We start from the raw sequence: 17,443 nt of genomic DNA, 5'->3' as shown, positions 1-17,443 counted from the left end.
ATATGAAGAAAAGAAATCCTTATTTAAATCCGTGGTTCCTGCGATGGTACAGCATTTGTATCTTTGCCCACAGCCCCTTCCCCTAAGGATGTCTGCCCCCAAATAAAGGTTGTCAAACATTTTAAATGGTATTAAATTGTACAGAAAATGGGAATGCCCAAAGCAGAGAGCCAGTCAATCAGGATTATTTGAGAGTTTCAAAAAGACAGAAGGAAGCCATTATTAGGTTTAAGAATATTGCATTCCCTCTCCCACACAGCCTTTATCTAAATCTTCATTTAATTGGCAGCCTTCAGCTCTGTCAGAATTGCATTCTGAGAACCAGGAGAAGTTTTCAAACATTCACGCAATGTTATATGCTTGACTCAAAACAACTCAAGGGGAAAGAACCATCTCTTCTGCAAGAGATTTGGGGATGCCCTAAAGCTGATGCTATAAGAGTTGGGAAACTGACCTGGAATAAGAAACCAAGACCACCATGTAAGTGTCAGCCAAACATACTGTCCAGAGGTTTTAGCAGAGACACTTGGACCTGCTGTCTCCCCAGAATCTCTAGGCGACTCTCCGAAGGCAAGAATCGGTCCTTTCTCTATCTCTCAGGACCTCCCCCACTGGCTGGTGCAGTGTAGGCAAGAAATAGATGTTTTTGGAATGACTAATGAAAATTTTTGAGGCTTTATGTCATCAGGGGAATCCTCTCTTAGGCCCAAGTGTCTCTGTCTGAGTGATTCCAACCAGAAGCTGGGCTGGAAGAAACCTGATTTCTCCCTGTCCCTCCCCACAACCCCATACAGTTAATTAGCAAGTCTTATCTGCTGTGCTATATCTCATGATCTCTGTGGTATCTGTCCCCTCCTCTTCTCTCTCAGTGCCTTGAATGTGGTCTTCAGTCTTCTCCGGAACTATTGCAAAAGGCATCTGTCTCCCATCCTGCGCCCCCATGCAGGCACAAGCATGCTGATTGCTGGAAAACCCAGACTTGAGAGCGTCTGTCACTCTGATGCTGAAAAATCCCCCCTAGTTCCTGCGCCTCCAGGGTGAAATCCAAGTTTCTCAACATGACATGTATGACATCATGTTTCTTAACCAATCCACCCCCTCCCCGGCTGCTCCCTCCTACCCTGCAGCCCTGCACCCTGTAGCCCTTTGGCTCCAGCCCCATGAGCAATTCTCAGCTTCCTGCAAGCACGAACTGCCAGCTCCCTCCACTCTACGTCTTTTCTCCTGCTGCTGGGTTTGTGCAGGTACATCCAGTCCCATTTTACTCAGTGCCTAATTTCTGTTGGTCCTTCAGGGCCCAAGTCAAATATCTTCCCCAGAAAGCGTTCCTTGGTCCCCGTCTCTGTTCTCCTCCAAAGTTGGACTGGTCTCTCCTGTATGTTCCCAACACACCCGAGGCTGAGCATACTTTTATTTATTTTTTGTTTAAAATACACGAAGGCACTACAAAAAGGTGCAAAAGTCCAAGTATTCAGCTAATGTTTTCCATAGGATGCCACGTAACTGGCACTAAAATCAAGGAGAAACATTATCAGGTCCTCAGAAACCACCCACCCACCCCCTACCACCAACATGCCTTCTTCACAGACACTTGGAAAAACCGTTCAAAGGTATATTAACAAAATGGGTTTCCAAAGTGGTTGTACTCCCAAGCTCATTCACACTGAATGGACAATGTTTACTGCCTTGTCTATTTACCCTTCTGAATTAGAACATCCTGGGGTCAGGGACTACCTTTTGGCCACCTGTTTACCCCCAACTTCTACACAGTGCCAGCACATGAATGAAGGAATGAATGAATGAATGAATGAGCTAATGAAGGAGTGGGATGAAGAACATACACTGTCAGTTTGAGCAACCGTTTTGATTTTCTTCTGGTCTTTGTTAAATGTGCCTCTCTCATATGAAACCCACAGTTATGGAATGATTCTGGGATTCCCATCAGAACTCACAAAAGACCAGATGTCCACTAGAGATCGTCAGAGGAAAAATAAAAAGGCTTTAAAGGTCATTGGTTTTAAACAGAAAAAAAGAATTCTAGGTAAAGCAGGCCAGTTAAATTGGTTTGACAGCCAACCTCAGCAGCAGCAGCAGCAGCAGCAGCTTCTAGTGTCTTTCTAGATTGGTTCATTTTCCAGGATCTGTGATTTTTAAATGAGGAGAAGGATCAAAGGTCAACATCACTTCCTGGAGCAGAAGCTTAAGTATGGGCTGTAATCACATCACAGAGCAAACTTCAAACGCTGCTGGTGCAGTGACAGCAACCACCTGTCTATCTTCAAACCAGATGAATGGCTTTTCTGACGTGATGAATCAGGAAAGAAGATGTATAAAGAGCCATCGGTCCTTATTTAACCAAGCTCTTCTCATCTTGTCATGAACAAAAAGCACAAGGCGCCATCCTGGCCCAGGTGAGAAACAGAACCTACTGAGAACTGCCAAGGACCTGCTATTTTCCTGTAACCTTTCAGAGCCCAGGGTTTCCACCACGACAGGATAGGATGACAAACCAATAATGATTTTCTGAAGCACAAGAATCTCCAGGGAAATGGAGATCCAACTCTACAATCTGATGTCCTCTTTTCAGAACCTAAATCTTGCCTGGGATGCTAGTGATTTTCACATGTTCCAAGAACTTTGCTTTGATGGCTGTGATAGGCAGAGAAAGGCAGCAACAATAGGTTTGCCTGGCAAGTTGTTTCTTTCAAAATGAGAAGTGAAACTAGTAGGCTTAAAGAAGATGAAAAGCTCCAACTTGTTCTGATTGGATGGAACTGCCCCTTCCTGAATTCTCAGTCATGTCTGATCTTCCCTCCTGCTTTTCCCTGGACTGACCTAGCAGCCTATCCAACTTTTAATGTCAATAGCCCGTCCTAAATCCCAAGGTCCAAGACCATAATCACCCTCTTGTTGTCCCACTGGAAAAGTCACTTGTCATTGTTTCTCCTATTGAAGGCACTGCTGTAAGAAATGCTTATAGCAGGGAAAACCTGGAGGGTAGAATGAGAAGGTACAAGCCCCAGCTATACTTCCTACAACTGCCTGAATGGCTTTGTTCCAATGGCATATCTACCCTCTCTGAGCCTCAATCTCCCCATTGTAAAGTGGAAAAACACCAGCTCCCTAACAGGGTTATTACAAGTGTTGAGACAATGCACAGTAAGTGCTTTTCTAAGGACCTGGCCAGAGGAATTTAAGAAGATATACCACCCATATACTCTCTCAATAAAATCAAAGTAATATGGAGTTAGAAGACCTGGATTCAAATCCAGTTCTGGGTTCAAACCCTAGTTCTGCCAATTGTTTAACGAAGAAGACAAGTTCCTGAGATTCACTTTTCTTAACTGCACAATGTCTTTCCCAGGCTCCTGATGGTTGGGTGAAGATCAATGAAGAAGGTATATGTGTGTGTGCCCTATAGGCTGTAGACTTCTCAGCTATAAAATGAAGTTAATCATATTCAGAAGCTTGAATTAGACATCACATGTGAAAGTACTTAGCTGGGTGCCTGATATGTAGATAGTCCTCAATAAAAGTTATTTCTTAATTGTTAGAATGTCATTACATTAATAATTACTAGAGCACAAATAGTGATGGTTGTTCATAGTCTCGCCACCCACTAAAATTAGATAAATTTCTATTTCAGGAGGGACAATTTCAAACTGATAGTGTTTCTCTCACGGTTCTCCTGCCAGCAAAGGAAGGAGTCTAAAGAGGGTACCCTTTTCTCCCCCAAAAACCACGTGACAGGTAAAGATCAGCTGCCAGATAAGATGAACACGGAAAGAGAAAACTCATTCTAGCCCAGCAAATTTCAAACCTCAACTTCACGTGTCTCTCCTGTTTATTGTTCTAACTTTTCAACTTAAAATATTTACTGCCCTACCCCACCAGGCTTACAACCAAACTTAGAGAGTACCTCTGCTGCCAGGTTCACCAGATTGATTTTTACACTACGCAAAATCAATCCTGGATGTGCAGTTTCTCCAGTGGCTCAGCCTCAGAGAGAATGCTTCTTTGGCAGGTTTCATGATCACCAAGAGCAGGAGGGAGCAGGTTGAGCACAGATGCAGTTTTCTGGAAACCAAGGTTAGAGAGGTAGGGGGATGTGGGAGGAGAGCCAACCAAAGACCTCATCCCAACAGTGGAACATTTTGGGGTCCAGCAAATCCTGAGCCCAAATAGAATAGCACAGGGGTTGCACTCAGAAAGTCTAAGTGGTTGGGTTAATAAGGCTTTCAGGATTTCTCATGTCATGTCTGTGGTGTGCAGGCTTCTCCAAGCATCAATTATATGAGCATAAAACTCTCTGGAATAGAGAAAGGGCACTGAGTTCACCGAGCTTGCTGGGATCTGATGGATCTCATCTGCCTCCTCCAGGTCCTCCAAGTCCTCACTACCTTGCTCCTCAGCCACTCTCCAGTGCTTCCTAAACTCCTTCTAACTTTGCTTAATTGAACAGCCTCTGTTTATTAACTCTTTTGTCAAAAAGTAGAAAAAAAAATGCAACCTCACGTACCTCATTTATTACAATTGCTGAAGGTTAGTTTCCACTAACAAAGCCATGCATCCTATTTTACACAAAATTTATTTCTCCCTGAAAGATAGGAGAGCTAACTACTTGCTGGGGGAGCAATGCTGAGGCTCCGAGTGTACTTTCTCAGGGAACATTCTTTAAGTGACTAAGCCTCAGTTTCTTAACCTATAGCTTTGGGCTGTTGCCCAGGAAATGGTCTTTGTTGTGATGACCAAGGCAACAGGATCCCTACACAGTTTCAACTTACAGCACACCAGGCACTGTCTTAAGCATGTTACATGCTTCAATTACTCCTCTCAAGAACCCCAGGAGATAGGGCTTATTACTATTTTCCCATTCAACAGATGAGGGGTCAGAAGCAAAGAGAGTTATGGAGTTTGCTCAAGGTTACAGGGCAGCAGAGTTGAGACTCAAACCCAGGCAGTCTGGTGTCCTTGTTCTTAGCCAATAATTTCTTTCCTTGCCCTTCTTCCATGTCTTCTTACCCTCCTCTCCCCTCCCCATCCCTTTTCTCTCTTACATCCCCACTCCTTCCTATTGTTGGATCTCTTCCTTAGGTTCACATCTGGTTTTAAGCTCATATATGCCATGCTCTGACCAGCAATTTCATAGGTTCCCCAACATGTCCTAGCCCCTCAGTTCCCTACACTGCTTAAGCCCACTTCCCATTATTTAACTGGAAAGACCTTCTCAAAGAGGACCAGTGACTGGTCCTTCTTCTTGTTTAATTTAGTGCTTTCTCTGTTCCCTTCCTTCTTCACTGCCTAAGACTATCTGTCACCTTCTTCTTGAAATGCCCTATTTTCTACTGTAACATTACAATTCAGCAGATTTCTTCCCCCTCATGTAGTTATCAATGTATCCATCCATCATCCATCCATCCACCCACCCATCATCCATCCTTCTATCTAGCCAGTTCATTTAACAATAATCTGAGTTCAGACCCTCTGTGACCTTGGACAAGTGGCTTTATTTCCCTATTCTTCTATTATTTCATTTGTACAGTAGGAATATTAAAAGCATAGCATATAGGATTGCTGTTAGGTTTAAACAAGCAACAGATGTAAAGAAACCCAGCGCGTGCTCGCTCGCTCTCTATTTATATTAGTTCCATTGCTTATTTTCTTCCATTCAATACGCTTTAAAATGTTGGAATCATTTCTGGTGTTTTTCTCTTTCTTCCCCATCATCTCATTCATGATCAGGCCTCTAAAAGTGGCTCTTTCTTTTCCATACTCCCAATGACTCATACAAGCTTTCAGGCTGGACTTCTTGCCTTGGGTTTTTCCTGATTCAATCCATCTTCCACACTGCTCCCCAGATTAATGTTTCTGAAATACCATTTTCCATTATGTTATTCCCTTCTTTAAAACCTTCACTGGGTCTCCACCACCTATTTTTTAGAAGTTTTTTCTTCTTGGACTTTTTCAAGTTTCTTGTATTTTTCATTATAAATGTAATACAAGTATATCAATGGAGCTGCGTAAACCAGAGGGAAAAAACAACTCTGAATCCCACGGCATGAACAAAATTGCAGTTAGGATTTTGATAAATTCCTTTCAGATTGCACCCCTCTTTTTCTATATTTAGAGGCTTGTTTTGCTTTGTAGGAATCCTTCTGTACACACAATCTCCTGTTTAGTATTCATTTCTCATTCATATGATTTTTCCATGCCATTATCATCTTTATAACCATCCTCTTTAATGGTTATGTAATATTCTATTGAGCTGCCTAACCAGTTTTCATTTTCTGGAAATCTAGCCTATTTGCAGAGCATTTAGGAGAGTCAGGCGTGTGGCAACTACTTCGTAAGTGTTGGCTATTATTACTATTTCACATACAAGGCATAAAACATATACAGTATACATATATCATTTAATAAATGCATTTGTGTACATCTTTTCCTGTATTTACCTCTGTTTAACTTCTCAGACGTATATTACTGCCCCAAAGTGCATGACTATTTCTATGCCTTTGGATACTGTATCAGTCCATTTTCATACTGCTATGAAGAAATACCCAAGACTGGGTAACTTATAAAGAAAAAGGTTTAATGGACTCAACAGTTCCACTCGGCTGAGGAGACCTCACAATCACAGTGGAAGGTGAAGGAGGAACAAAGGCATGTCTTACATGGCAGCAGGCAAGAGAGTATGCAGGGGAACTACCCTTTATGAAACCATCAGATCTTGTGAGACTTACTCTCACGAGAACGGCACAGGGAAAACCCACCCCCAAGATTCAGTTATCTCCCACAGGGTCTTTTCCATGACACATGGGGACTACGGGAGCTATAATTCAAGATGAGATTTGGGCAGGGACAAAGACAAACCGCATCAGACACTAACCACAGTAGACACTGACAGCTCACCACCCAACCCCAAGATCCTGTCTCTTCTGGCTTTTCCATCACAGGGCTGGCTCAACTTCCAACTGCAAATACCTACACCTCTTTACTGACTACTTTCTCTGAGGCTGGAGTAGTCCAGTAGTCTCAAAATCAATGCCAGCTAGGGCAGCTTTGAATCAATGCCCACCAGATTTGTGGCATAAAGTCTGGAGCTCCCATGACCCTCAGGTGGGATGGCTCAGAAGCAGATATTCCACACTGACTCCCAAATGTTCCCAGGGGACTTAAGCTCCAGACACCCACAGCAGTACCTGGCTGAGTAACAGACCCTTCGTGTGTTTCCCTTTCCTTCCTTGCCTCACTTTACCACTCCTCTACACTTCCCCTTGGACCAGCTCCCAAGTGAATTTGTTGCCCTCAAATCCTCCTCACAGAACCTGCTTTTGAGGAAACTCAAACTGAGACTGTGACACTGACAGCCAAGTTGCTCACAACCACGATCTGTTAAGTCTTGTCTGTTCCTTTCCTTGTCTACATAAACACATCCAATGTCTATCTTCTGAGGCCATATTCTTTGCTGGATCAAGTGTTTACAAGGTTCTCTGGAATCCCCATCCCAGTCATATCAGCTAGGTTTCATTGCCTACATTTCATAGATCTGGTAACCGAGGCACGGGGGTTAAGCAGCTTGCCCATGGCCACACAGCCCTACAGTGACAGAGCTGGGCTTCAAACTGTAACCTTCCCTGGAGACCTGGGCTCTTGACTGTCATGGTGTACTGCAAGGCACTGCCCCACAGCAATAGTAAAATCCTTTGGCTAAAATAATACTGATGCTATTAATAACTGTCATCGTTGTAGCTCTGATTCAATTTCACATTGCCTTCACATTCATAGTCACCCATAAACAGCCTCCTCCTTACCCCCTGAACGTGCTTTGAGTATTTCTGCTTCAGATTTGGACTCATGCTTCCCTTGAGCTTAGAACATCATCCTTCCTGTCTCTGGCTTAATTGTAATCCTCCCTTTATCATCTTGATCATTGCTTTCTCCTTCCTTTGCCCATGCCTGCTACTGGCATACCTAACTCTTTCTCTGACTCAGTTTTCTCATCTGTAGATGGAGATGATGATAAGATGCACCTCACAGAGTTGAATGAAAGCATCTATCACAATCCACACTGCATGGAAGACAGGTAAGAAATGGCTTCTATCCATATTACAACCTTCGCCTCCTATGACCTCTCCTCCCATCACTTCCCATTTCTTTGCCCCACTTTTCACAGACCATGCAGCACCAGTAAATTAAAAGTCATGTACTTAGGCCGGGCACGGTGGCTCATGCCTGTAATCCTAGCACTTTGGGAGGTTGAGATGAGCAGATCACTTGAGGTCAGGAGTTCAAAATCAGCCTGGCCAACATGGTCAAACCCCATCTCTACTAAAAATAAAAAAAAATAGCGGGGTGTGGTGGCGGGCGCCTGTAATCCTGGCTTCTTGGGAGGCTGAGGCACGAGAATTGCTTGAACTCTGCAGGTGGAGGTTGCAGTGAGCCAAGATCGTGCCACCACTGCACTCCAGCCTGGGTGAAAGAGCAAGACTCTGTCTAAAAAAATATATATATATATAATATATATATATAAATATATTTTTATAATATATAATAAATTTTAAAAATATATATGTTTTTAAATATATATATTTAAAAAATTTTTTTTTATATATATATAAATGTGCTTAAAGCACCAGAAAAATTATTCAAAGCTTGCAAACAAGGCCCAAATAGTTGGTGGCACTTCCTTTGGTTATCAGTCAGGGACCACCTGAAGTTGTCTAGGAGTGTTCATCTTAGTTCATCTCATTGTTTGCTCTTGAAGATCCCAGACAACGTGAAGTCACCGCTTAAATGGTCAACTTTTGTCCAGTTGAGATGCAAATACTTTTTGTCTAGTAGAACAGAAACATTAACCAGTTTTTATCTAACTCAGCAATCTCATCTTCACACTTCTTTGCTAAATTCCTCACGAATACCTTAGCTTCTTAAACGCCCTTTGAAATAATCATGGCATCTTACTGATTTCTTCATAAATTAATGAGTTAAAGTGTATATTTACCCAAGAGTCTTGGTTTTACCTTTTGAAAAATTATGCATGAATACTGGCTTGCTGTATCTTTTCACAGACCCAGCTTCAGATTCTAGCCTCCTAGTAATAACGCATAAGGTAAGGATAAAAATCCCTGTGTGTGCTGGGTGAGTATGCAGCTATGCATTTGGATCAGGGTTTTTCACCTCAGCACTACTGTATTTGGGTCAGGATAACTTTTTGTGGTGGGAGCTGCACTGTTCATTGTAGGATGGTGAACAGCATCTCTGAGCTCTGCCCACTAGATGCCCACTCCTCTCCCCAGGTTGTGACAAACAAGCATGTCTGTAGATATTGCAAACTGTCCCCTGAGGGTTACAAACCCCCTTGCCCCAACAGTTGACAGCCAACAGTTTAGACTACACTTTATAAACAAGCAACATGGACAGATGTCAGAAGGATCAGCAAATATTCATAGTGACACTCAAAGAATTATTCTGGATGGAGTTGAAAACCCAATGGAATGTGCAAATACAGATTTCTGAGCCTGCCCCCAGAGATGCTCATTCTGTAGGTTCAGAGGGCAGGATTTGCAGTCCTAACAGGCTCCCAGTTGGTCCTGGAGCTGGGTGAAGGGTCCCATTGAAGCCCGTACTCTGAGATCTGGCATCCTAGCACCTTGTTTTCGGAAGTGTGTCCTGTGAATTAGTGCCCGAGACCCACTATGTACAAGAGTTTCCTTATCCTCAGGGGTTTGGGAAGAGCCCTCTGAAACTGAAACACACACTGCAATCTCAGAGACTTTCATTTGGGAAAAAACAAAACTCACTTCTCTCAGTTACTCCAGAGTTTTCCAAAATATTAGTTTATACAACTAATTTTTTTTTTTTATTTTTTATTTTTATTTTTTTTTGAGACGGAGTCTCGCTCTGTCGCCGGGGCTGGAGCGCAGTGGCCGGATCTCAGCTCACTGCAAGCTCCGCCTCCCGGGTTTACGCCATTCTCCTGCCTCAGCCTCCTGTGTAGCTGGGACTACAGGCGCCCGCCACCTCGCCCGGCTAGTTTTTTGTATTTTTTTAGTAGAGACGGGGTTTCACCGTGTTCGCCAGGATGGTCTCGATCTCCTGACCTCGTGATCCGCCCGTCTCGGCCTCCCAAAGTGCTGGGATTACAGGCTTGAGCCACCGCGCCCGGCCTATACAACTAATTTTTTGATTCAACTAATTTGTTTTCCCCAGAACCCATATTAACCTCCTATGGAACCAGTATCTCTTCAGGACACATTTTGCAAAATGCTGTGCTGAAAAACTGACCAGGGAGGACTGAATCAGACACTCTCGTGGCTTTGCGTTGATCTCCTGTTGCTACCTGGGAAGGCTTTAAGAATCAGAGGGAGCCCAGCAGACTTCTGTCACCCAGGAGCTGGCTACCTGGGAGCCCAGGTCTCAGCCAGAGCCAGTTCAAGTACTGACTTCTGCCCCAGCCCAAAGCTTGGTTGCTTCTACAGACTGGAGACCTATGAAGACACGTACAGCCCCTCAGCTTTGCCTCCATAAAGCATCCCCTTCCAGCACCACAAACCAGTTCTCTGGGGACCAGGTCTAGGCTGCTTTCCTTGGTTCACTGTGCACGGCTAATGGCTTTGTCACTCAGCGTTTTAAACATGACAAAGGATAGAAATCATCAACCCATAAGTGAGGGCAGAGAGTACATTCCATGATTAGGGGACCTGAGAATCAAAGGAACTCCATAGGGGGGTGATGGAGGGCACTGAGGGAGACACAGAAGGCAGGGGTGGGAGCAGTTCAGGGGGCCTTGATTTGCAGAGTGATGAGCACTGGATGTAAGAAGTGAGAGCTCCTTTCCCAGCCTTAGACCTTAGATTGACTTCTCATTACTAGGCTATTGAATTCTTCAGCTGCACCAGCCAAGGGATGCCAAACATTCATGTTAATTTGGGTAAATCCTAAATCCTTCCAGCAATCTGCTATCAACTTGAGTACAATGACAATTAGCATATCAATTAGATTTCTCTCCTCTCTCTCTCTCTGCCCCCACCCCACCTCCATGCCACTCCCATCCTAAACCACTTACTACTTTTAAAAGTCAGCCAAGCCTGTAATGTCAGCTACTCCTGGAGGATCACTTGAAGCCAGGAGTTCAAGACCAGCATGGGCAACATAGCAAGACCCTGTCTTTAAAAAAAAATTTCTTTTTTTAATTAACTGGGCCTGGTGGTCCATGCCTGTAGTCCCACTTAGCTATTTTGAGAACTGAGGCAAGGGTGTTGACTGAACTCAGGTGGTTAAGGCTGCAGTTAGCTATGGTTGCACCACTATACTCCAGCCTGGGCAAGAGAGAAACACACTGTCTCCAAAGAAAAGTCAATAACACTAACACATCTCCTTTTCTTCAGTCTCTGAGAGCTTTGCAGCCAGAACTCTACACCAGGGTGGGTTACTATGGGAATAATAACCAGTGAGACAAAAGATGGTTCTTAATTCACTTTACAAATCAGCAGAACAAAAGGGAAGAACCATTGCTTTATTTCCAATAGGCCAAGGTGACCTCCAACTCCAAATAACACAGGTTGCTTTTAATGAATGAAACACATGTAGGAACCAGTATAGCCAGAAAGAATTAGACTCAGACATCCTGGGTCTTAATCCTGGCACTACCACTTGGCAGTCCCAAGTTTCTCAACATCTTTCTGCCTCCGCTTTCTGATCTCAGTAGGCTGGACAATGGGGATCTTTTGAGGAGTCGCTGTGTTAATATAAGTAAAGCAAGTAGAATGTCACCAGCAGCAGGTGGTGAACAACTGTAAGACAGGTTGTGTGTGCTCATGAACAAACAGGAGCCCTGAGGATGACCTGCCCAAGGTTTGCTTGTTTTTCTGTTCAATACCAGTTTTACTGAGACATATTTAGCATACTATAAAGCTCACCCGGTTAAGATATATGATTCCCTGGTTTTAGGTATATTTACAGAGAGTTACGTAATCACCAACACTATCTAGCTCTAGAGCATGTTCATCTTCCCCAAAGCAATTCTATACCCATTAGTGGTGACTCCCCATTTCCTCCTGCCCCAGCCCTAGACAGCTTCTAATCTGCTTTGTGTCTCTATGGATTTGAGTTTTCTGGACAGTTTGTTCCATTTCATGGAATCATACAACATGTGGCCTTGTGTGTCTGGAACTGTCTTGAGTTTGAATCTCAGCCCTAGAGTCCTAAAGCTTTATTAGGTTCTTTCACTAAGTTGTCCTGAAGTTTCCCCATCTATGAAGTGGGATTAAAACTATAGTAGATATCCTACAGAGTCATTATGAGGATTAAATGTGCTGATTTATACATCTAAAGTACTCACACCAGGCCTGGTTCAAAATCAGCGCCACACTGATACCAGCTACTATTACTGCCACTGCTACTATTATTATTCCTCAGTTCCCCCGTCCCAAAGCATCTGACTGGTAGTGGGAATCCACAGATAAATGGAACAAACAGAGAGAAGAGGTCTTGCCTTACTTAATGCACAGTCTGATGGAGACCGTACGATTAGGAATCTGGCTTAAATGAATACAGTGAAGTCTCATCATATGCACATTTAACTAATGGAAAGCCAGCTCTTCCACCAAAAAGAGAGAGAAAAAGAACAATGTAAATACTGCAATTAAATGCTATAAAATTATATCTTGCATATATTCTTTATTATGCTGTGTACATTACTGCATGCATTATACATTGTTCCCTATTGATTACAATATGGGGATGCATACACTAAACCATGCCCACTGCACACTTTAATGGGTAACTTAAAAGATTTCAAGGTTAATGACAACTGTGTTTGCCTTAAACCCTGACCTTATAGTCTAACCTCTGAATTAAATACAACTCTATTGTGTGTCAACAACAATAGCAATTCAGAATGTTTCCAGACAAATTAAATCAGCCAACAAGCTGTCCACTGAGTTAGGTGTTAGGCTGCAATGGGTCCCGACTCATCAACACCCATTTGCCAAGCACCATTTTTTTTTTTTTTTTTTTGCCCTCCATGAGCTGTTAGCTTCATTTCAAAAATAAACCACATAGGGGTATCATAAGGAGTTGGTGAATGGAAGAACTGGGTTTGGGAAGTAGATGGAAATAATCTCTCACCCTCCAGCCAACAGGGAAGGCAAGTGCCATGACCTCTCCCTGTTGCTGTCGACACCCTTGCCTGCTTTCTCATTCTTCCTGGCACTCATCACCCTCCTGCAGACATCACATACCTAGCTGTTCATTTTTTTATTGTCTCTCCCCCAGCCATTACATAAGCTCACAAGGGCAGGGGCTTGGCCTGTCTTACTCATTTCTGTATTTCCAGTGCCTAGAAAAGTGTTGAGCAGTCAGTCAGTGCTGAGTAATATTTGTTGATAAATGACTTAATGCGTGAATGAGGGTAACTGTTTAGACAGCCTCCACTTTTCTCCCATCTCCTGTCCCTAAAACATCCATAGTTCATTCCTTTGACCTCAACTGGCTTATTTACTCAATGTTGAAAAGTATTGAGAATGTATCACATGTCAAAGATGAGGCCCTAAGGTAGCATTCTAGGGCTTTGGCATACTGGTACCATCTAGTGGGAAAGAGAATATCTGCAGGTGGGTGCTTAACCAAATTCAGAAGGTTTTAAAAACTACCGCTACCATAACTCTTTCTGTTACCCATTAGCTCTACTGAGGAAGTTTCCATTAATGCATAATGGTGGCAAGAGAAATCTCGTATATTCACGCCCTACCCAGGGCATATACGGACAGTCCAACAACTTGCCATACGTTTCCATTTTTCCTGCTATGATGCTTCCCAAGTCATGGCTGCTCCCCATGACAGCAAAGACTCAGCAGGGAAGCACAGATAAGTTAATGATGGCAGGGGTCACTCCTGCCCAGCAGAAGATAAGGGCAGGTGAATACACCCCCAGCCAACTATCCTGCAGAGGGGTCATTGTGAAATGAGCTTTACACAGTGCTTTTGTAGAGACCCAGCAGCAATGAGTCAGTTTCCCACGACTGTGACCAGCTCAATGACACATTCACTGTTGGCTTGCTGGCTTTCCTTCTTCTTGGTCTCACTCTCCCAACTCGCTCACTTATGGGCCTTGAGATCATTTCCCAACTTAGCCCCCTGAACCCAATTCTGTGTCTCTATTTCTTTAGAGGAATTCAATCCAAGAGAGTGTTTAACCCCGAGATACTTTTGGGTAGCAAAAGTGCCTTAAAAACTGTAGTCCAGATAATTATTACAAAGCTAAATTATTCCTATGTTAGAGCTAGTCTGAGAATTATGTTCCATAGTTGAATACCAACATCTTTACCTTGATACAAGTTAATGTGAATAATCTCATGATACGTGACCCTAAAGAAGTACTATGATTTTCATGGCAACTAAGGCCAAAGAGAATGCCTGGTCCCCTTTGCTGGCCTCTGCCCTATCCCTGTCTAAACAAGCTCGACCAGCTGGTAAGGGAGCTACTGGTTTAGATTAGTGGTTGGCAAACAGCAGCCTGAGGGCCAAATCTAGCTCTGCTTGTGTTTGTAAATAACATTTTATTGCCCTGCCCATTCGTTTACATATTGACTGTGGCTGCTTTAATGCTACACTGATAGAATTGAATAGTTGCAAGAGAAACCAGCTAGATATCTCATTACAGAAAAAGGATACCTACCCTGGTTTATATCATTGGTTGCCATGTTTATAAATTCCCAACAGTAAAATTTGAACACAAACAAAAAGTAGAGAGTTGACAAAAGTTGACCAACAACACTTTATCAGTAAGGACAAAAACGCCACCTAGGTATTACTAACTTCATTTCACAAATGGTAGCACATTTCATCTCTACACCATAGAAAGGCCATTCCATCAGAACAAAGAATCCTCTATCCCAAGAGAGGGTGGTGGACAAGCTCAGAACAACTCTGTCTATCACTCTATCCCATTTGAACATTTTTCTACAGCACTATCACTACGCAAAACTACCATATTTATTTATTTTTCTTGTTGATTGTCTTTCTCCGCTATGAGAACACAAACTCCAAGGAGGGAAGGCAATCTTGTCTTTCTTAACCACTGCTGCCTCCCCCAATGCTGAGAACTGTGCTTGAGATATTGTCTTCCCTCAGTAAATATTTGTTAAATGAATGAGTTAACCAAATACAGAATGCACAGATAGGCACGGCCACCGAGTGGCGGGACGGTGCACAGCGTGGTGAGGACCCTGTCAAAGGGGAGAGTGTCTGTCCACCAGAACGGGCTTGGAGGGCAAAGGCCATGCTCTTGCTGCTCTGTGGCCAGTATGGAAAACGGAGCTGGGTACATAATAAGCACTCAATACGTGTTTGCTGAATCAATGGCAACCCTCACTAAAGCACTTAAAAGGAAAAAACACTGGTCTGGTAAGACAAAAATAAACTTCAAGTTAGATTCAATCCAATTGCCACACCGTATAGATCCATGTGTCTCTACATAGCTACAGGCTGTATATTTCTTGTTTTCTTTTTGTTTGGGGAAAACATTACAAAAAGTAACTTGCAGAAAGCACTGACTTAGGCAACAGGGTTTCTTAGCACCCCTAGGGAAGAATGCCATCCAGCTGCAGGACACAGCAGCAGGCAGAATTTACCTGCATGGTTGAAGTTGCAGGTGAGCCATGCCCAGGCATCTGGGGGCCATTCTCACTGGGATGTTCTTGCTGGGGAAACCATGCAGTGCAGGTGGGTTTTTTGGCCCTGGTCAAAAGCAAGGACCCGGAGACAAAGAACACAAACGACCCTGGGCTAACCCAGTTCTGAAGGTTGCAATCAGGAGCCCAGACAGGAAGCCCAGGGCCCAGATCCACTGTGAGAGACCAGGAACTCAAATGAGAGGTCATCCCAGGCAGCTACCTTGACTTTAAGGGAGCTGGAGATCAAAATAGACAAAGGAAATAATTTTTATATAATGAGGGGAGTGGGAAAGGAAACTTTTATATACTAGTGCAACATAGAGGAAAATAAATATGTACAGGAATAAAGATGTATGGGTACAAACCATGGTCCCAGTTCTCAGTGACTGTGTGGCCTTGAGCAAATGACTCCACCACTCAGAACTTCTCATCATATATAAAATTGGAAATAAGAGTCGCCTCTAAAGGTTGCAGGAAGGATTCCAGATAACATGGGTAACTAGTGCATAGCAGCTACAGTAAATTGTGGTTACATGGAGGGACTTTAAAAAAGTACTCATGGCACTGGTGCACACATTTGTGCGCGCACACACACACACACACACACACATACTGCCCTAATAGAGCCTCCTGGGAACAGCTGATGGGCACATACATTAAGAAGATGAGATCCCAATTTTTTTAGCAAAGACTTGGAATCAACCCAAATGTCCATCAGTGACAGACTGGATTAAGAAAATGTGGCATATATACACCATGGAATACTATGCAGCCATAAAAAACGATGAGTTCATGTCCTTTGTAGGGACATGGATGCAGCTGGAAACCATCATTCTCAGGAAACTATTGCAAGAACAGAAAACCAAATACCGCATGTTCTCATTCATAGGTGGGAACTGAACAATGAGATCACTTGGACACAGGAAGGGGAACATCACACACCGGGTCCTATTGTGGGGAGGGGGGAGGGGGGAAGGATAGCATTAGGAGATATACCTAACGTAAATGACAAGTTAATGGGTGCAGCACACCGACATGGCACATGTATACATATGTAACAAACCTGTACATTGTGCACATGTACCCTAGAACTTAAAGTATAATAATAAAAAAAAAGGAAGATGAGATCCCACCAGATCAAATGATTTTATGAGGCATGAATCCCCAGGGGAACAATCTTGGGGGACCTACTAATATGGGAATTGGCAATCCTCCCTGGGGAGCAAACTTTTTTTTTTTTTTAATGTCCATGCATTATAAAATACACAGTCATTTCCCCCATTAAGTTAGTCACATCCTGAAAGCCAAGGCCCCATGACACCTTTAGACCATAAACTTCCTTGGGGAACAGGTTGCAAAGTAATACAACCAACATTTCTTAAGCATAGGATGGCATCATTAGCATACACTTATTTAATTCTCACAAAAATCCTGCAGGGCAAGCACAGATTTTCCTTTTTAGTTGTTTTAATACAGGGGAAAACAGACAAGGAGGGAAATGAAGTCACTTATCTGAGGCAACACAGTATGTAAATGGCTGGGTAGGGATTCAAGCTCACTTCCAAAGGGCTAGGTCTCCCTAATGCCCCTAAGCAGTCCAAGGCACCAGCAGCTCTGGGTCCAGGCAGCCCCTGGCTCTAACTCTGCTCCAGCGCATTTCCTGGTGAGGGCCCAGATTGCCGTGCTCACCTCTGGGTTCCCAGATTTGCAGCATTCTTCATACTTGGTAGGTATTCACATTTAAGGGAAGAAGGAAGAAAAAAAGACGG

At 43.4% G+C, this 17,443-nt stretch overlaps 2 protein-coding genes across 6 annotated transcripts in view; one reads left to right on the top strand and one right to left on the bottom strand.

The window, feature by feature from the left end:
* The window catches only part of MPHOSPH6 (M-phase phosphoprotein 6), a 1,084,238-nt gene that overhangs the window by 577,248 nt on the left and 489,547 nt on the right, over nucleotides 1–17,443 (top strand). The gene's annotated exons all lie outside the window — the stretch shown is intronic.
* CDH13 (cadherin 13) overlaps nucleotides 1–17,443 on the bottom strand; it is a 1,164,483-nt gene that overhangs the window by 1,135,953 nt on the left and 11,087 nt on the right. Inside the window, exon 2 of one of the 2 annotated variants that reach the window (XM_050775045.1) lies at nucleotides 15,633–15,738. The exons of the other annotated variant lie outside the window; for it this stretch is intronic. Within the exon in view, the coding sequence (XP_050631002.1) occupies nucleotides 15,633–15,738 (106 nt within the window). The remainder of the gene's footprint in view (nucleotides 1–15,632; nucleotides 15,739–17,443) is intronic. 2 annotated transcript variants of the gene reach the window in all.

This window comes from Macaca thibetana, chromosome 20 (assembly GCF_024542745.1).
Source record: "Macaca thibetana thibetana isolate TM-01 chromosome 20, ASM2454274v1, whole genome shotgun sequence".
Classification (NCBI taxonomy): domain Eukaryota; kingdom Metazoa; phylum Chordata; class Mammalia; order Primates; family Cercopithecidae; genus Macaca; species Macaca thibetana.
Note: the sequence above shows the minus strand (reverse complement) of the source record. Positions and strands in the feature narration are given on the sequence as shown.